Source organism: Aethalodelphis obliquidens, unplaced genomic scaffold, assembly GCF_003676395.1.
Source record: "Aethalodelphis obliquidens isolate GAN/ISIS:26980383/991018 unplaced genomic scaffold, ASM367639v1 scaffold2, whole genome shotgun sequence".
Lineage (NCBI taxonomy): Eukaryota > Metazoa > Chordata > Mammalia > Artiodactyla > Delphinidae > Aethalodelphis > Aethalodelphis obliquidens.
The window spans coordinates 50,231,794-50,249,168 of NW_020837946.1; the positions used below are offsets into that span (position 1 = coordinate 50,231,794).

At 37.1% G+C, this 17,375-nt stretch overlaps 1 protein-coding gene across 3 annotated transcripts in view; it reads right to left on the bottom strand.

The window, feature by feature from the left end:
• The window catches only part of DNAJC10 (DnaJ heat shock protein family (Hsp40) member C10), a 60,617-nt gene that overhangs the window by 33,654 nt on the left and 9,588 nt on the right, over positions 1 to 17,375 (bottom strand). For all 3 annotated transcript variants that reach the window (XM_027126552.1, XM_027126532.1, XM_027126543.1), the window contains exons 6-9: positions 15,150 to 15,232; positions 14,409 to 14,540; positions 13,752 to 13,845; positions 12,591 to 12,668 (exon numbers count right to left, since the gene is read on the bottom strand). In XM_027126552.1, coding sequence (XP_026982353.1) covers positions 12,591 to 12,668; positions 13,752 to 13,845; positions 14,409 to 14,540; positions 15,150 to 15,232 — 387 coding nt within the window. The remainder of the gene's footprint in view (positions 1 to 12,590; positions 12,669 to 13,751; positions 13,846 to 14,408; positions 14,541 to 15,149; positions 15,233 to 17,375) is intronic.

Here is a 17,375-nt window from a genome sequence, read left to right on the forward strand (position 1 = left end):
AACACAAAAGGCCCAGAATTGCTAAAACAATTCTAAGGAAAAAGAACAAAGCTGGAGGCATAACCCTTCTCAACTTCAGAATATACTACAAAGCTACAGTAATCAAAAAGCATGGTATTAGTACAAAGACATATAGATGAACAGAGAGCCCAGAAATAAACCCAAATAATCTATGACAAAGGAAACAACAATATAGAGAAAAGACAGTCTCTTCAACAAATGGTGTTGAGAAAGGTGGACAGCTACATGTAAATCAATGAATTTAGAATACTCCCCTCCCACCCTATACAAAAATAAATTCAAAATGATTTAAAGGAGAGAGTAATCAAGATGGCAGAGTAGTAGGACGTGATGCTTACCTTCTCCCACAAATACATCAAAAATACATCAACATGTGGAACAATTCTCACAGAATATCTACTGAACACTGCCAGAACACCTCAAACTGCTGAAAGGGCAAGAAAATCTCCATGTAACCAGGTAGGAAAAAAGAAAAAAAAGAAAGGAATCAAGACAGGACCTGTGTCCCTGGGAGGGAGCTGTGAAAGAGGAAAGGTGCCAGCCCCCCTGGCAGGGAGATTGGCCAGGACAGAAGGGGAGCTTCAGAGACTCGGAGAAGAGTGCAGCAGCTAGCTTGTGGCAGCCAGAGTGAAGGAAGAACTGCACAAACGGTCAGTGCCACCACCCTGCACTCTCCAGCCAGAGGCATGTGTCTGCCAGTGCGGGCAGGGGCTGGGTACTGGAACTCAGGCTTCAGAAATCAGAACTGGGGAGAGGACTGGGGTTGACTGTGTGAAGACAGCCCTGGGGGGTGCTGGAATCCAGTGCGACCATGGCTGGTGGTGTGCACAGAGGAAGCCTGGGCCGCCTTAGAGGCCAGCTGCCATTATTTGGGGGGGTGCGTGAGGGGAGGGGCGGGGTGCGGGTTGTAGCCTTCTTCCCTGTGCACACACTTGCAGAGGGTAGGGCAGTGCCTGCAAGGGAACGAGGGGACGTCACAAGCTGCCACCACTGCCTGCCCAGATGCCAGGAGCGGTTGCAGGCTGCCGCCGCCTCCCTCCCAGACCTCAGGAGTGGTTGCAAGCCACCCCTGCTCCCATCGCATGCTCCAGGGGGTCGCCTGAGCTGCCACTGTTGTCAAGAACCCCAGGACTGGGCACCAGCCACTGCATCTGCACACCCCCTATCAAGGGGATAACAACAAGCACATGCTGAGGAAAGAGGTGACAGGCATCCATACTAAAAACAGCCCCTATAACAAATAAATTAAACCCACACAAACTACACAGGGACGCCCCCACATGTAAACAGCCACAAGATAATTGTTTCTCCTAAACTCAGGGAGTAAGAGAAATATAACTAAAATGAAGAAGCAGAGGAACCACTTTCAGTTAAAAGACCAAGAGCATTCCCCTGAAAGAACAAATAATGAAATAAACCTCTTCAGTCTAATAGACACTGAGTTCAAAACGGAGGTAATGAAAATACTAAAGAAATTAAGAAAGGCTATCAACAGAAATGCAGAATAGTGTAAAAAGGAACTAGAAACTATAAAGAGGAACCAAGAAAAATTAGAAAACTCATTTGCCGACATGAAAGCTGAGTTAAAGCAATGAAAAACAGAATGGATAGTGCAGAAAAACAGATAAGTGATGTGGAAAACAGAGTAATGGAAATCACCCAATCAGGACAGCAGACAGAAAGCCAAATGAAAAAAAAATGAAAGCAATATAAGAGACCCACAGGATAATATAAAGCAGTGGTCCCCAACGTTTCTGGCACCAGGGACCGGTGAGGAAGACAATTTTTCCACCGATGGGGGTGGGGGTGGGGGTGGGGGATGGTTCAGGTGGTAATGCCAGTGATGGTTCAGGTGGTAATGAGTGAGCGGGAGCGATGGGGAGTGGCAGATGAAGCTTCGCTCACTTGTCTGCCACTCACTTCCTGCTGTGCGGCCTGGTTCCTAACAGGCCACAGTGGTTGGGGACCTCTGATATAAAGCGTGCCAACCTATGCATAATAGGGATTCCAGAAGTGGAATAAAGAGAAAAAGGGACGGAAAGTGTATTAGAAGAAATTATGGCTGAAAACTTCCCAAACCTAAAGAAGTAAACAGATATCCAGGTACAGGAAGCACAGAGGGTCCCAAACAGACCTACACCAAGACATATGATAATAAAAATAGCAAAAGTTAAAGAGAGGGTTCTAAAGGCAGCAACAGAAAAACAAAAGAGTTAATTACAAGGGAACCACCATAAGACTATCAGTTGATTTGTCTACAGAAACACTGCAGGCCAGAAGGGACTGGCAAGATATATTCAAAGTCCTGAAAGGGAAAAATCTACAACATAGGATAATCTACTCTGTAAGATTATCATTAGAATAGAAGGAGAGATAAAGAATTTCTCAGGGGACTTCCCTGGTGGTCCAGAGGTTAAGACTCTGCACTTCCACAGCAGGGGCATGGGTTTGATTCCTGGTCCAAGAACGAAGATCCTGCATGCCACATGACGTGGCCAAAAAACAACATCAGAGAGAAAAGCAGGACAATATAGGAAAGAGAAAATCACAACCTCAAAGTAAGTCACTTAAATAAGCCAGTACACAAATTAAAAAAAAGAAATCAAAAACTTCTGTGAACATGATGATAACCACAATGAACAGCAAAAGGATGAACATGAAGGTGTAAACGGGGACATCAAAAATCATAAGATGTGGGGAGTAAGAAAATGTGTATATATTTTTTTCCTAGAATATATTTGAGCCTATAAGACTACCAGTCTAAGGCAAGCAGAAATAGGAAGGGTTAACATGCTAGAAAAGCAGGGTAACCACAAATCAAAAACATACAATAGATTCACAAAAACCAAAAAGAAGAGAACACAAGTATAATACAAAAGAAAATCATAAAACCACAAAAGGGTCATCCATTTACAATGCTTGGTGTCAGTTTATTTATCTCTTGTAAAAATAAAATACAGTGTGCGTGTGTGAAAAAAAAACAACAAAAGGGAAAACAAAGAGACAAAGAAGAAATATAAAATCAATGGGAAAACAAGGTTTAAAATGGCAATAAATACATATCTATCTATAATTAACTTAAATGTTAATAGACGAAATGCTCCAATCAAGAGACACAGAGTGGAAGACTGGCTAAAAAAACAAGAGCCTAAAATATGCTGCCTACTAGACACCCATTTTAGGGCAAAGGACAAACATAGATTGAAAGTGAGGGGACAGAAAAAGATATTTCATACAAAAGGAAATGATAAGAAAGTAAGAGTTGCAACGCTCATATCAAACAAGATAGATTTTAAAACAAAGATCATAAAGAAGGACACTACGTAATGATAAAAGGATCAATACAAGAGGACTTCACACTCATCAACATACATACACCTAATACAGTAGCACCCAAATACATAAAACAAATATTAACAGAGATAAAGATAGAAATTGGTAGGAATACAACAGTAGTAGGAGACTTTAACACCACACTCACATCAATGCACAGATCTTCCAGACAATCAATAAGGCAACAGAGACCCTACATAATATAACAGAAGAGCTAGACTTAATTGGTATTTTCAGGACATTACATCCCAAAAAAATCAGAATACACATTCTTTCCAAGTACACATGGAGCATTCTCTAGGATTGACCACATACTAGGGCACAAAACAAGCCTCAACAAATTTAAGAGCATAGAAATTATCTCAAGCATCTTTTCTAACCACAATGCCGTGAAAGTAGAAATTAACCACAAAAAAAGAAATGAGGAAAAAACGATTACATGGAGACTAAATAACATGCTACTAAAAAACCAATGGGTCAACGATGAAATCAAAGAGGAAATTAAAAAATACCTTGCGACAAATGACAATGCAAACAAAATGATACAAAATCTCTGGGATGCAGTAAAAGCAGTTCTTAGAGTGAAGTTCATAGTGATACAGGTCTTCCTCAAAAAACAAGAAAAATCTCAAATAAACAAACTAACCTACCACTAAAAAGAATTAGAAAAAGGACAACAAAACCTAAAGTCAGCAGAAGGAAGGAAATAATAAAGATCTAAGAGGAAATAAATAAAATAGAGATTAAAAAAATTAAAATAATCAATAAAACAAAGAGCTGGTTCTTTGAAAGGATAAAGAAAATAGACAAACCCCTGGCCAGGCATACCAAGAAGAAAAGAAAGAGAACACAAATAAACAAAATAAGAAATGAAAAAGGAGAAATCTCAACTGATACCACAGAAATACAAAATACCATGAACAATTATATGCCAACAAATTGGACAACCTAGAAGAAATGGACAGGTTTCTAGAAACATACAGCCCACCAAAACTGAATCAAGAAGGAATAGATAATTTGAAAAGACCAATCATTAGAAGTGAAAGAGAATTTGTAATTAAAAAACTCCCTACAAACAAAGTCCAGGACCACAGAGCATCACAGGTGAATTCTACCAAACATACAAAGAAGAATTTATACCAACCCTTCTCAAACTCTTCCAAAAAACTGAAGAGGAGGGAACACTCCCAAGAACATTCTATGAAGCCACCATCACCCTGTTACCAAAATCAGACAAAGACACAACCAAAAAAGAAAATTACAGGCCAATATCTTTGATAAATATAGATGCAAAAAACCTCAACAAAACATTAGCAAACTAATCTTACAACACATAAAAAAGATCATACACCACAACCAAGTCGGATCCATCCTAAATTCACAAGGATGGTTCAACATACACAACTCAATTAATGTGATACACCACATAAACAAAAGAAAGGCAAAAACCACATGATCATCTAAACAGATGAAGAAACAGCACTTGACAAAATTCAGCATCCATTCATGATAAAAACTCTTACCAAAATAGGTACAGAGGGAACATATCTCAAGATAGAAAAGTTATTTATGACACATCTACAGCCAATACAATACTCAACCGTGAAAAGATGAAAGCCTTACTAAAATCTGGAACAAGACAAGGATGCCCACTCTCACCTCTTCTATTCAACATAGTATTGGAAGTCCTAGCCATCAGACAAGAGAAAGAAAGAAAACACATCCAAATTGAAAGAGGTAAAATTGTCATCATATGCAGATGATATGATACTATATATAAATAACCCTAAAGACACCACACAAAAACTACTAGAACTAATAAATTCAGCAAGGTAGCAGGATACAAGGGTAACATACAGAGAAGCAAGAAGAACTACAATCCTGCAGCATGTGGAACAAAACCCACATTCATAGAAAGAAAGACAATATGAAAAGGCAGTGGACTATGTACCAGATGAAAGAACAAAATAAAACCCTAGAAAAACAACCACATGAAGTGGAGACGGGCAACCTTCCAGAAAAAGAATTCAGAATAATGATAGTGAAGATGATTCAGGACCTTGGAAAAAGAACGGAGGCAAAGATCAAGAAGATGCAAGAAATGTTTAACAAAGACCTAGAAGAATTAAACAGAAGTAAACAATACAATATCTGAAATTAATAATACACTAGAAGGAATCAATAGGAGAATAACTGAGGCAGAAGAATGGATAAGTGACCTGGAAGACAAGAATGGTGGAAATCACTGCCATGGAACAGAATAAAGAAAAAAGAATGAAAAGAAATGAAGACAACCTAAGATACCTCTGGGACAACATTAAATGCACCAACATTTGCATTATAGGGGTCCCAGAAGGAGGAGAGAGAGAAAGGACCCGAGAAAATATCTGAAGAGATTATAGTTGAAAACTTCCTAACATGGGAAAGGAAATAGCCACCCAAGTCCAGGAAGTGCAGAGAGTCCCAGGGAGAAACACGCTGAGACACATACTAATCAAACTGACAAAAATTGAAGACAAAGAAAAATGATTAAAAGCAACAAGAGAAATATGACAAATAACATACAAGGGAACTCCCATAAGGTTAACAGCTGATTTCTCAGCAGAAACTCTACAAGCCAGAAGGAAGTGCCAAGATATATTTAAAGTGATGAAAGGGAAGAACCTACAACCAAGGTTACTCTACCCGGCAAGGATCTCATTCAGATTCGACAGAGAAACCAAGAGCTTTACAGACAAGCAAAAGCTAAGAGAATTCAGCACCACCAAACCAGCTCTACAACATATGCTAAAGGTACTTCTCTAAGTGGGAAACACAAGAGAAGAAAAAGGCCTACAAAATCAAACCCACAACGATTAAGAAAATGGTAATAGGAACATACATATCAATAATTACCTTAAAGGTGAATGGATTAAATGCTCCAACCAAAAGACACAGGCTCGCTGAACGGATACAAAAACAAGACCCGTATATATGCTGTCTATAAGAGACCCACTTCCCTAGGGACACATACAGACTGAAAGTGAGGGGATGGAAAAAGATATTCCATGCAAATGGAAATCAAAAGAAAGCTGGTGTAGCAATACTCGTATCAGATTAAACAGACTTAAAATATAAAAAATGTTACATGAGACAAGGAAGGACACTACATAATGATCAAGGGATCAATCCAAAAAGAAGATATAACAATTATAAATATATATGCACCCAACATAGGAGCACCTCAATACATAAGGCAACTGCTAATAGCTCTAAAAGAGGAAATCGACAGTAACACAATAATAGTGGGGGACTTTCACACCTCACTTACACCAATGGACAGATCATCCAGACAGAAAATTAATAAAGAAACACAATCTTTAAATGACACAATAGACCAGATAGATTTAACTGATATTTACAAGACATTCCATCCAAAAACAGCAGATTACACTTTCTTCTCAAGTGCACACGTAACATTCTCCAGGATAGATCACATCTTGGGTAACAAATCAAGCCTTGGTAAATTTAAGAAAACTGAAATCATATCAAGCATCTTTTCCGACCACAACGCTATGAGATTAGAAATCAATTACAGGGAAAACAAGTAAAAAACACAAACACATGGAGGCTAAACAGTGCACTACTAAATAACCAAGAGATCACTGAAGAAATCAAAGAGGAAATAAAAAAATACCTAAAGACAAATGACAACAAAAACACGATGATCCAAAACGTATGGGATGCAGCAAAAGCAGTACTAAGAGAGAATTTTATAGCAATAAAATCCTACCTCAAGAAACAAGAAAAATCTCAAATAAACAATCTAACCTTACAACCTAAAGGAACTAGAGAAAGAAGCACAAACAAAACCCATAGTAGAAGGAAAGAACTCATAAAGATCAGAGCACAAATAAATGAAAGAGAAATAAAGAAAATAGCAAAGGTCAATGGAACAGGATACAAAGCCCAGAGATAAACCCATGTATCTATGGTCAACTAATCTATGACAAAGGAGGAAAGGATATACAATGGAGAAAAGACAGTCTCTTCAATAAGCGGTGCTGGGAAAATTGGACAGCTACATGTAAAAGAATGAAATTAGAACACTCCCTAACACCATACACAAAATAAACACCATACACAAAATAAACTCAAAATGGATTACAGACTTAAATGTAAGACCAGGCACTATAAAACTCTTAGAGGAAAACATAGGAAGATCACTGTGACATAAATCACAGCAAGATCTTTTTTGATCCACCTCCTAGAGTAATGGAAATAAAAACGAAAATAAACAAATGGGACCTAATGAAACTTCAAAACTTTTGAACAGCAAAGGAAACCATAAACAAGATGAAAAGACAATCTTCAGAATGGGAGAAAATATTTGTAAATGAATCAATGGACAAAGGATTAATCTCCACAATATATAAACAGCTCATGCAGCTCAATATTAAAAAGCAAACAACCCAATCCAAAAATGGGCAGAAGACCTAAACAGACATTTCTACAAAGAAAACATACAGACGGCCAAGAGGCACATGAAAAGCTGCTCAACATCACTAATTATTAGAGAAATCCAAATCAAAACTACAGTGAGGTATCATCTCACACCAGTTAGAATGGGCATCATCAGAAAACCTACAAACAGCAAATGCTGGAGAGGGTGTGCAGAAAAGGTAACCCTCTTGCACTGTTGGTGGGAATGTAAATTGATACAGCCACTATCAAGAACAGTTTGGAGCCTCCTTAAAAAACTAAAAATAGAACAACCATATGACCCAGCAATCCCACTACTGGGCATATTCCCAGAGAAAACTGTAATTCAAAAAGACACACGCACCCCAATGTTCACTGCAGCACTATTTACAATAGCCAGGTCATGGAAGCAACCTAAATGCCCATCGACAGACGAATGTATAAAGAAGATGTGGTACATATATACAATGGAATATGACTCAGCCATAAAAAGGAACAAAATTGGGTCATTTGTAGAGATATGGATGGACCTAGAGACTGTATACAAAATGAAGTCAGAAAGAGAAAAGTATCATATATTCATGCATATGTGGAATCTAGAAAAATGGTACAGATGAACCAGTTTGCAAGGCAGAAATAGAGACACAGATGTAGAGAACAAACATATGGACACCAAGAGGGGAAAGCAGGGGTGGGGGCTGGTGGTGGGATGAACTGGGAGATTGGCACTGACATATATACACTAATATGTATAAAACAGGCAACTAATAAGAACCTGCTGTATAAAAAAATTTTAAAGTAACATAGAGATATCAGTTCCATTTCTTCACACCAACAATGAAATATCAGAAAGAGAATGTAAAAAACCAATGCCTTTTAAAATCACAGCCCCAAAATAAACTACTTAGGAATAAACCTGACCAAGGAGGTGAAAGACTTATACGATGAGAACTATGAAACATTAAAAAAGGAAACTGTAGATGATTCAAAAAAATGGAAAGATAACCCATGCTCCTAGATTGGAAAAATTAATATTGTTAAAATGGCCATACTACCCAAAACAATCTACAGATTTAATGCAATCCCTATCAAATTACCCATGACATTTTCACAGAATTAGAATAATCCTAAAATTCATATGGACCCATAAAAGAGCCAGAATTGCCAAAGCAATCCTGAAGAAAAAGAACAAAGCAGGAGGCATAACCCTCCCAGACTTCAGACAATACTACAAAGCTACAGTAATCAAAACAGTGTGGTACTGGCACAAAACCAGACATATGGATCAATGGGACAGAACAGAGAGCCCAGAAATAAACCCACACACCTACGGTCAATTAATCTTCAAAAGAGGAGGCAAGAATATACAATGGAGAAAAACCAATCTCTTCAGCATGTGGTGTTGGGAAAGTTGGACAGCCACATGTAAATCAGTGAAGTTAGAACGTACCCTCTCACCATACACAAAAATAAACTCAAAATGGCTTAAAGACTTAAACATGACATGACACCATAAAACTCCTAGAAGAAATCATAGGCAAAACATTTTCTGACGTAAATCATACCAGCGTGTTCTTAGCTCAGTCTCCCAAGGCAATATAAATAAAAACTAAAATAAACAAATGGGACCTAATCAAACTTAAAAGCTTTTGCACAGCAAAGGAAACCATAAACAAAAACAAAAAGACAACCTACAGAATGGGAGAAAATATTTAAATGATGCGACCAACAGGGGCTTAATTTCCAAAATACACAAATAGCTCATACAACTCAACAACAAAAAACCGAACAACCAAATCGAAAAATGGGTAGAAGACGTAAACAGACATTCCTCCAAAGAAGAAATACAGATGGCCAGTAGGCACATGAAAAGATGCTCAACATCACAAATTATTAGGGAAATGCAAATCACAACTACACTGAGGTACCACCTCCAGTCAAAATGGCCATCATTAAAAAGTCTACAAATAGCAAATGCTGGAGAGGGTATGGAGAAAAGAGAACACTCCAACACTGTTGGTGGGAATGTAAGTTGGTGTAGCCAGTATAGAGAACAGAATAGAGGTTCCTCAAAAAACTAAAAACAGAATTACCATATGATCCAGCAATCCCACTCCTGGGCTTATATCCAGACAAAACTCCATTCCAGGGCTTCCCTGGTGGCGCAGTGGTTGAGAGTCCGACTGCCGATGCAGGGGACGCGGGTTCGTGCCCCGGTCTGGGAAGATCCCACATGCCGCAGAGCGGCTGAGCCTGTGCTCCGCAACGGGAGAGGCCACAGCACTGAGAGGCCCGCATACCGCAAAAAAAAAAAACAAAAAAAAACTCCATTCCAAAAAGATACATGCACCCCTATGTTCACAGCAGCACTCGTCACAATAGCCAAGACATGGAAACAACCTAAATGTCCATCGACAGATGAATGGATAAAGAAGATGTGGTACATATATACAATGGAATACTACTCAGCCATAAAAAAGAATGAAATAATGCCATTTGCAGCAACATAGACGCAACTAGAGAAAGTCAAAGAGAAAGACAAATACAGTGTGATATCACTTATATGTGGATCTAAAATACAACACAAATGAACCTATGAAACAGAAAAAGAATCACAGATATAGAGAACAGACTGGTGGTTACCAAGGGGGAGGGGGTTGGGGGGGAATGGAATAGGAGGTTGGGGTTAGCAGATGTAAGCTTTTACATACAGAATGGATAAACAACCAGGTCCTACTGTATAGCACAGAGAACTATGTTCAATATCCTATGATAAACCATAATGGAAAAGAATATTAAAAAAAAGAATGTAAATGTATGTATAACTGAATCCCTTTGCTATACAGCAGTAATTAACACAACACTGTAAATCAACTATACATCAATTAAAAAAAAAAGATTTAAAGACCTAAATATAAGACACAACACTATAAAATTCCTAAGAGAGAACATAGGTAAAACATTCTCGGACATAAATTGTAGAAATATTTTCTTAGATCAATCTCCCAAGGCAAAAGCAATAAAAACCAAAAATAAACAAATAGGACCTAATCAAACTTACAAGCTTTTGCACAGCAAAGAAACCTTCAACAAAATGAAAAGACAACTTAAGGAATGGGAGAAAATATTTGCAAATGATGTGACTGAAATGGGGTTAATATCCAAAATATGTAAATAGCTCATATGACCAAATTTAAAAAAATAACCCAATCAAAAAATGGGCAGGAACTTCCCTGGTGGTCCAGTGGTTAAGACTCTGTGCTTCCAATGCAGGGGAAGAAGGTTCAGTCCCTGGTTGGGGGAAGTAAGATACCACATACCGTGTTGCGTGGCCAAAAAGGAATAAAAAAAAAAGGGCAGAAGACCTAAATAGAGATTTCTCCAAAGAAGACATACAGATGGCCAACAGGCACATGAAAGATGCTCAACATGGCTAATTATTAAAGAAATGCAAATCAAAACCATGATGAGGTATCATCTCACACCAGTAAGTATGGCTATCATCAAAAAGTCTACAAATAAATGCTGGAAAGGGTGTGGAGGAAAGGGAACCCTGCTACACTGTCGGTGGGAATGTAAACTGGTACAGCCACTCTGGAAAACAGTATGGTGGTTCCTCAAGAAAAACTAAAAATAGAGCTATCATAGGATCCAGAAATTCCACTCCTGGGTATATATCTGGAAAAGACAAAAACTGTAATTTGAAAAGATACACGCACCCCAATGTTCATAGCAGCACTATTTACAATAGCCAAGACATGGAAACAACCCAAGTGCCCATCAACAGACAACAGGCTTAAGATGTGGTATGGATACAATGGAATATTACTCAGCCATAAAAAGAATGAAATATTGCCATTTGCAGCAACATGGATGGACCCAGAGAATATACTTTGTGAAGTAAGTCAGACAGAGAAAGACAAATATATGATATTATTTATTTATATGTGGAATCTAAAAAATAATACAACTCAATCTATTTAATACAAAACAGAAACACACTTATGGACACAGGAAACAAATTTATGGTTACCAAAGAGGGAGGAAAGGACAAATTAACAGTGTGGGATTAACAGAAACAAGCTACTTTACATGAAATAGATAAGCAACAAGGATTTACTGTATAGTACAGGGAATTATACACAATATCTTGTAATAACCTATAATGGAATATATTCCATTATTGGAATATATTCCACAAAAAAACCAAACTGAATCACTATGCTGTACACCTGAAACTAACACAATATTGTAAATATATACTTCAATTTCAAAAAAAAAAAAAGGAAATTAATTTTATAACCTATGTGTAAAATAATCAAAAAGAAATATTCATTAAATAAAAAAATAACTGGGTACAAATTGTATTTTGAAAATAATCAATTATAGAAGCATACTTAAGACTTTCACTTAATCTAAGGGTACATACTTCCAGTTACAAGATTAATAACTTCTGGGGATCTACTGCACAGCATATAGTGATTATAGCTAACAATACTGTATAAAATACTTGAAAGCTGCTGAGAGTAGATCTCAAATGTTCTCGCCCCAAGAAAGAAATAGTAAATAGGGGACAGGATGGAGGTGTTAGCTAATGTCATGGTGGTGGTCATCATTTTGCAACATGTAAGTGTTGCAAATCAACAAACTGTACACCTTAAAGTTACAGAATGTTCTATGTCAATTATATCTCAATAAACCCGGGAAAAAAAAAGATTGTCACCTAAAAATCAAATGTCATGGTCTCTTCATCATAACAAAATAACAAATATTACCTCTTCCTTTGGAACAAAAAGTGATCAGCCAGCCAATACCAGCAGCAAACGCAGTTTGTATGGAGTTAACAAAATTTCCTTAAGAGAAAATAAAGAACATTTCTGATCATTTACTCCTCCATAATGGAAACTGTTTTCTAAATGGGTTTTCCCTTCTAATGTCACCCATTTCCAATCCACTCTGAGTAGTTTTCAGGATTCCTAAAAATCCTCTTGAGCATATCAAATTCCTTCAACTATTTATTTTTTTAATTACATAAAATCTAAATTCATTATTTCATTAAGAAACAAATTGGCAAGTAAGGCCCCTTGTGATCTGAGCTTTGTCTACCCATTCAGCCAGCCATATTCTTCCCCAAGCCACTCTACCCATTACCCATCTTTTGTTAGATTCATGAAATACTGCCAATTTCCCAAATACAGTGACCTTTTAAGGCTTCCTCTTCACTTTCAAGACAGGTTATATCTGACCTCGTTCAAGAAGAATTTCCTAACCCTTCCTCCTTTCCCCACCTGAGTTCTTTCATATCCTTCATGCTTCCCTAAGCTTACCTCTCATAATGGTTACTACACTGCATTTTAATGGTTTACTAATGGGGACCTGGAAGGCAGGGATTACATAGTTTATTACTACAGCCCTAGTATTTAACATAGTTTCAGAGACATAACTGTATTCAATGAATGATAAGAGGATCCCTTTAGAAGTAAATACTATAATTTCATCGGTAGTACAGATAATTAAATAACCCACCTAAAGTCACTTGATGAATTCAAAACCTAAGATTAGAAGAGTTTTTAAATTTCAAAATTAAACTGAATACAGGCATGAATTTACTGCCTGATGTAGTATACTTATGAAAGCAATAAAACACTTGGTTTACTAAATATTTAGTTGCACTTTCAAAGTTGCCTTTTCACCTAGCCCCACTTCATACCCATGTCCTACATCAAAACTGTTTTAGTTTATGTCTAAATATAGTTAATTTATTAAATGCCTACTATTTAGTAGGGCTCAGAACAAATGATACAATTCCCTTCTAAGAAGCATGGAAAAGATATTTAAAAATTTCAGTATCATGACCAGAACATTGCCACTAAAAAACTTAAAATACCAATTCAAAGTATCCTTGAAAATCAAGCAAATTGTGAAAACAAAATTACCTGTCCATAATTCTGTCACTGTGCTTCTAACATGCTGCATGGCGAAATTCACTAAACTTTCCTTTGATCTGTCACCATGGTATTTCACTGCAGCCTATATTTTTATTTATAAAAAGAGAAATGTCTTTTACTTTTTCTTTTTAAAACTCATCAAATACCTTGATTCTCCATTATTCTGAATAAGTAAGCTCTGTCTCAATGGTACAGTGTATTTCTAACTGACATGCTAAGAATCCTGATTGCACACATTCCATGTCAGACATTCGAATAATACTATTTATAATGTTTTTAGTTTCACTTTTATCACAACACTGGGGAGAGGAAGGGAAGTCAGAACTTTACATTCAATGAGAGAAAACACCTGTAAAATGCTTTGTAAATTATAAAGTACAACATGCATACTGGTTAACATTATGTTCTTTAAGATGGAAACTGAAATTGGCAAACATTTAATTTTGAAATAGAACAAAGACAAACTAATGCCATCTAAAAGTATTCACAGTATAATAAAAAATGTTTATTATGACTATAGTTAGATGGCATCTAAAATAAGACTTAAAAATCAAAAGATTCTACAAATTCACAGTGTTTTCTCTAGTATTCCCCTTGTTATAATGTTCTACCAATTAAAAAAAAAATGCCAATTTTATCTCTTACCATTCCAGACCTAAAAATGAAGAGGCTGGGATAACTGTTCACTCCTTTCATTCGGCAAAGCATTCTATCATCGCCACAGTTAACAGCTCCAATTCGAAGCAATCCATCTACTTCTTTAGCAAAGTCTCTCCACTATGAGGGAAAAAAAAAGTTTCTTCTGATAAGATCATTTATCTTTCCCTGAACATTCTTCAAGCTGTACTTTCCTCTTTTTATAAATTAATTAATTATTTCTTTTTGGCTGCACTGGGTCTTTGTTGCTGCGCGCAGGCTTTCTCTAGCTGCGGAGAGAGGGGGCTACACTTTGTTGTGGTGCGCAGGCTTCTCATCGCAGTGGCTTCTCTTGTTGCGGAGCACGGGCTCTAGGCGCGCGAGCTTCAGTAGTTGTGGTTCCTGTGCTCTAGAGCACAGGCTCAGTAGTTGTGGCATACGGGTTTAGTTGTTCCGTGGGTTTAGTTGTTCCGTGGCATGTGGGATCTTCCCGGGCCAGGGCTTGAACCTGTGTCCCCTGCATTGGCAGGCGGACTCTTAACCACCGCACCACCAGGGAAGTCCCCAGGCTGTACTTTCTTAAAGGAGATTATGCTCAGGAAATAAAACCATATACACGTGAAAAAATATTATAGTCATTTCTGTTATAGTTACTACTAATAGAAAAAACACTCAAATTTAAAAAAACACTCAAATAACAGATCAGTTGTGAATAGTAAAACTTTAAATCAGGATGTAAAAAATACGTACTGTGGGAGCTAAATCATGGCAGTGTGAACACCCTGGGGAGTAAAAGTTCACAAACCACAGTTCTCCAGAATTAACAGCAGCATCTGAAAGTACATAAAACCAAAACAACTTAGAACAACCAAAACAACCAATTTACTACAGGTTTGTACCTATTTTAGTTAAAAATTTTCCTTGAGATCAGAATGAAAAAAAGTCATATATTTCTCACACTGCCTTTATCATTTTCTGTATAATTTTTTCTGTAAGAAGAAAACGTACTATTTCAACTGTCAAACTAACAATACCTTTTTTTTTTTTTGACTCTCCCAAGCCCTACTTGAATAAGAAGCAACCTTGAACTGCATGATCAATGTCACCAAGAAGCTGTAAAAAGAAAGGAAGCAACAAAAGAAAGCAAGAGCCAACCTGATGACAGTCTGTGTGGTTGAGAGAAATGAAGAGAAACAGTGTGAGAGACTGACATTTAAGCTCTTCTACTATCTGAAGCACTGGTTAAGCACACAGTCAATCAATTCTGACAGCTACTCCAGATTCTGAAAGAATGAAGAGACCTACATGACATAGTAAGGACTGTGGGGATTAAATCTAATCTTTGCTCTTAATAAGACATTTTCCTTGGAAAACTGTGTTATTTGAAATATTGGATCAAAGTTTTTAACAATTCAAAACATGAATACATATTTGCTAATAGATCTGAACACTACATAATATCTACCCAACAATACATTATACGTTATAATCTAATCTATAAGAGGACCTGATATAAACAAAATTTATTCATTTAAAAATTTTATCGTTGTAAGGATGTGCTCTAACAGTCAAGATAAAAAAGTTAAGAAAATTTGCTTTAAGTTAGAGTCTCCATGTAATTCCATATGAAAATCACTTATCAGTAATTTTTAAAGAAAATATTTTCATAAGTTATAATAAATTATACCAAGACATCAAAACATGCACACTATTCTAAATATGTGTAACTGATTCAGATTAATTAGTAACATGCACAATAATGTTCACCTACATTTCAGTTACAAGACACACAAATCTATGTGAAAAACAGTTAAACCATACATTACAAGCAAAGTGTATACATTAGGATTTTATCAGCTGTTCTTTGGCAAAGGTTAGAAAGTCTGACAAACAGACCACTCTATCTAGGTTGTCAAAATAATTGCCATGCTGACTTAGATCAACTGGTATGAATTTAGGTAAAATCTTATATGTTCTCGGCCCCTTTCCTCTGGGACCTCTATGATGCAAATGTTAGTACACATGACGTTGTCCCAGAGGTCTCTTAAACCGTCCTCATTTCTTTCTACTCTTTTTTCATTTTCCTGTTCAGCTTCAGTGATTTCCACTAATCTGTCTTCCAGCTTGCTGATCCATTCCTCTGCATCATCTAATCTACTGTTGATTCCTTCTAGTGTATTTTTTCATTTCAGTTATCGTATTCTTCATCTGTTTGGTTGTTCTTTATATTTTCTAACTCTTTGTTCAAAAACTTCTAACTTCTCACTCTGTTCATTCAATCTTCTCCCAAATTCTTTGAACATCTTAACAATATATTTAAAGTGATGAAAGGGAAAAACCTATAACCAAGAAGACTCTACCCAGCAAGGCTTTCATTAAGATTTGAAGGACAGGGCTTCCCTGGTGGCGCAGTGGTTGAGAGTCTGCCTGCCGATGCAGGGGACACAGGTTTGTGCCCCGGTCCGGGAAGATCCCACATGCCGTGGAGCGACTGGGTCTGTGAGCCATGGCCACTGAGCCTGCGCGTCCAGAGCCTGTGCTCCGCAATGGGAGAGGCCACAACAGTGAGAGGCCCGCGTACCGCAAAAAAAAAAAAAAGATTTGAAAGACAGATCAAAAGTTTTACAGAGAAGCAAAAGCTAAAAGGTCGTCACCATGAAACCAGCTTCACAAGAAATGTTACAGGGACTTACCTAAGTGAAAAAGAAAAGGCCACAACTAGAAAAATGAAAATTATGGAAGAAAAAAAATCTCATTGTTAAAGTCAAATATACAATAAAGGTAGTAAATCAGCCATGTATAAAGCTAGTAGAAAGGTTAAAAGACAAGTAGTAAAATATATACTCAATAAATAAGGAATATAAAAACAAAAAGATATAAAATATGACGTCAAAGTCAGTAAATGTGGTGGAGGAGGGAGTAAAAATGCAGGGCTGTTAACATTAGTTAATAAGCACACACACAGAGACTGCTACG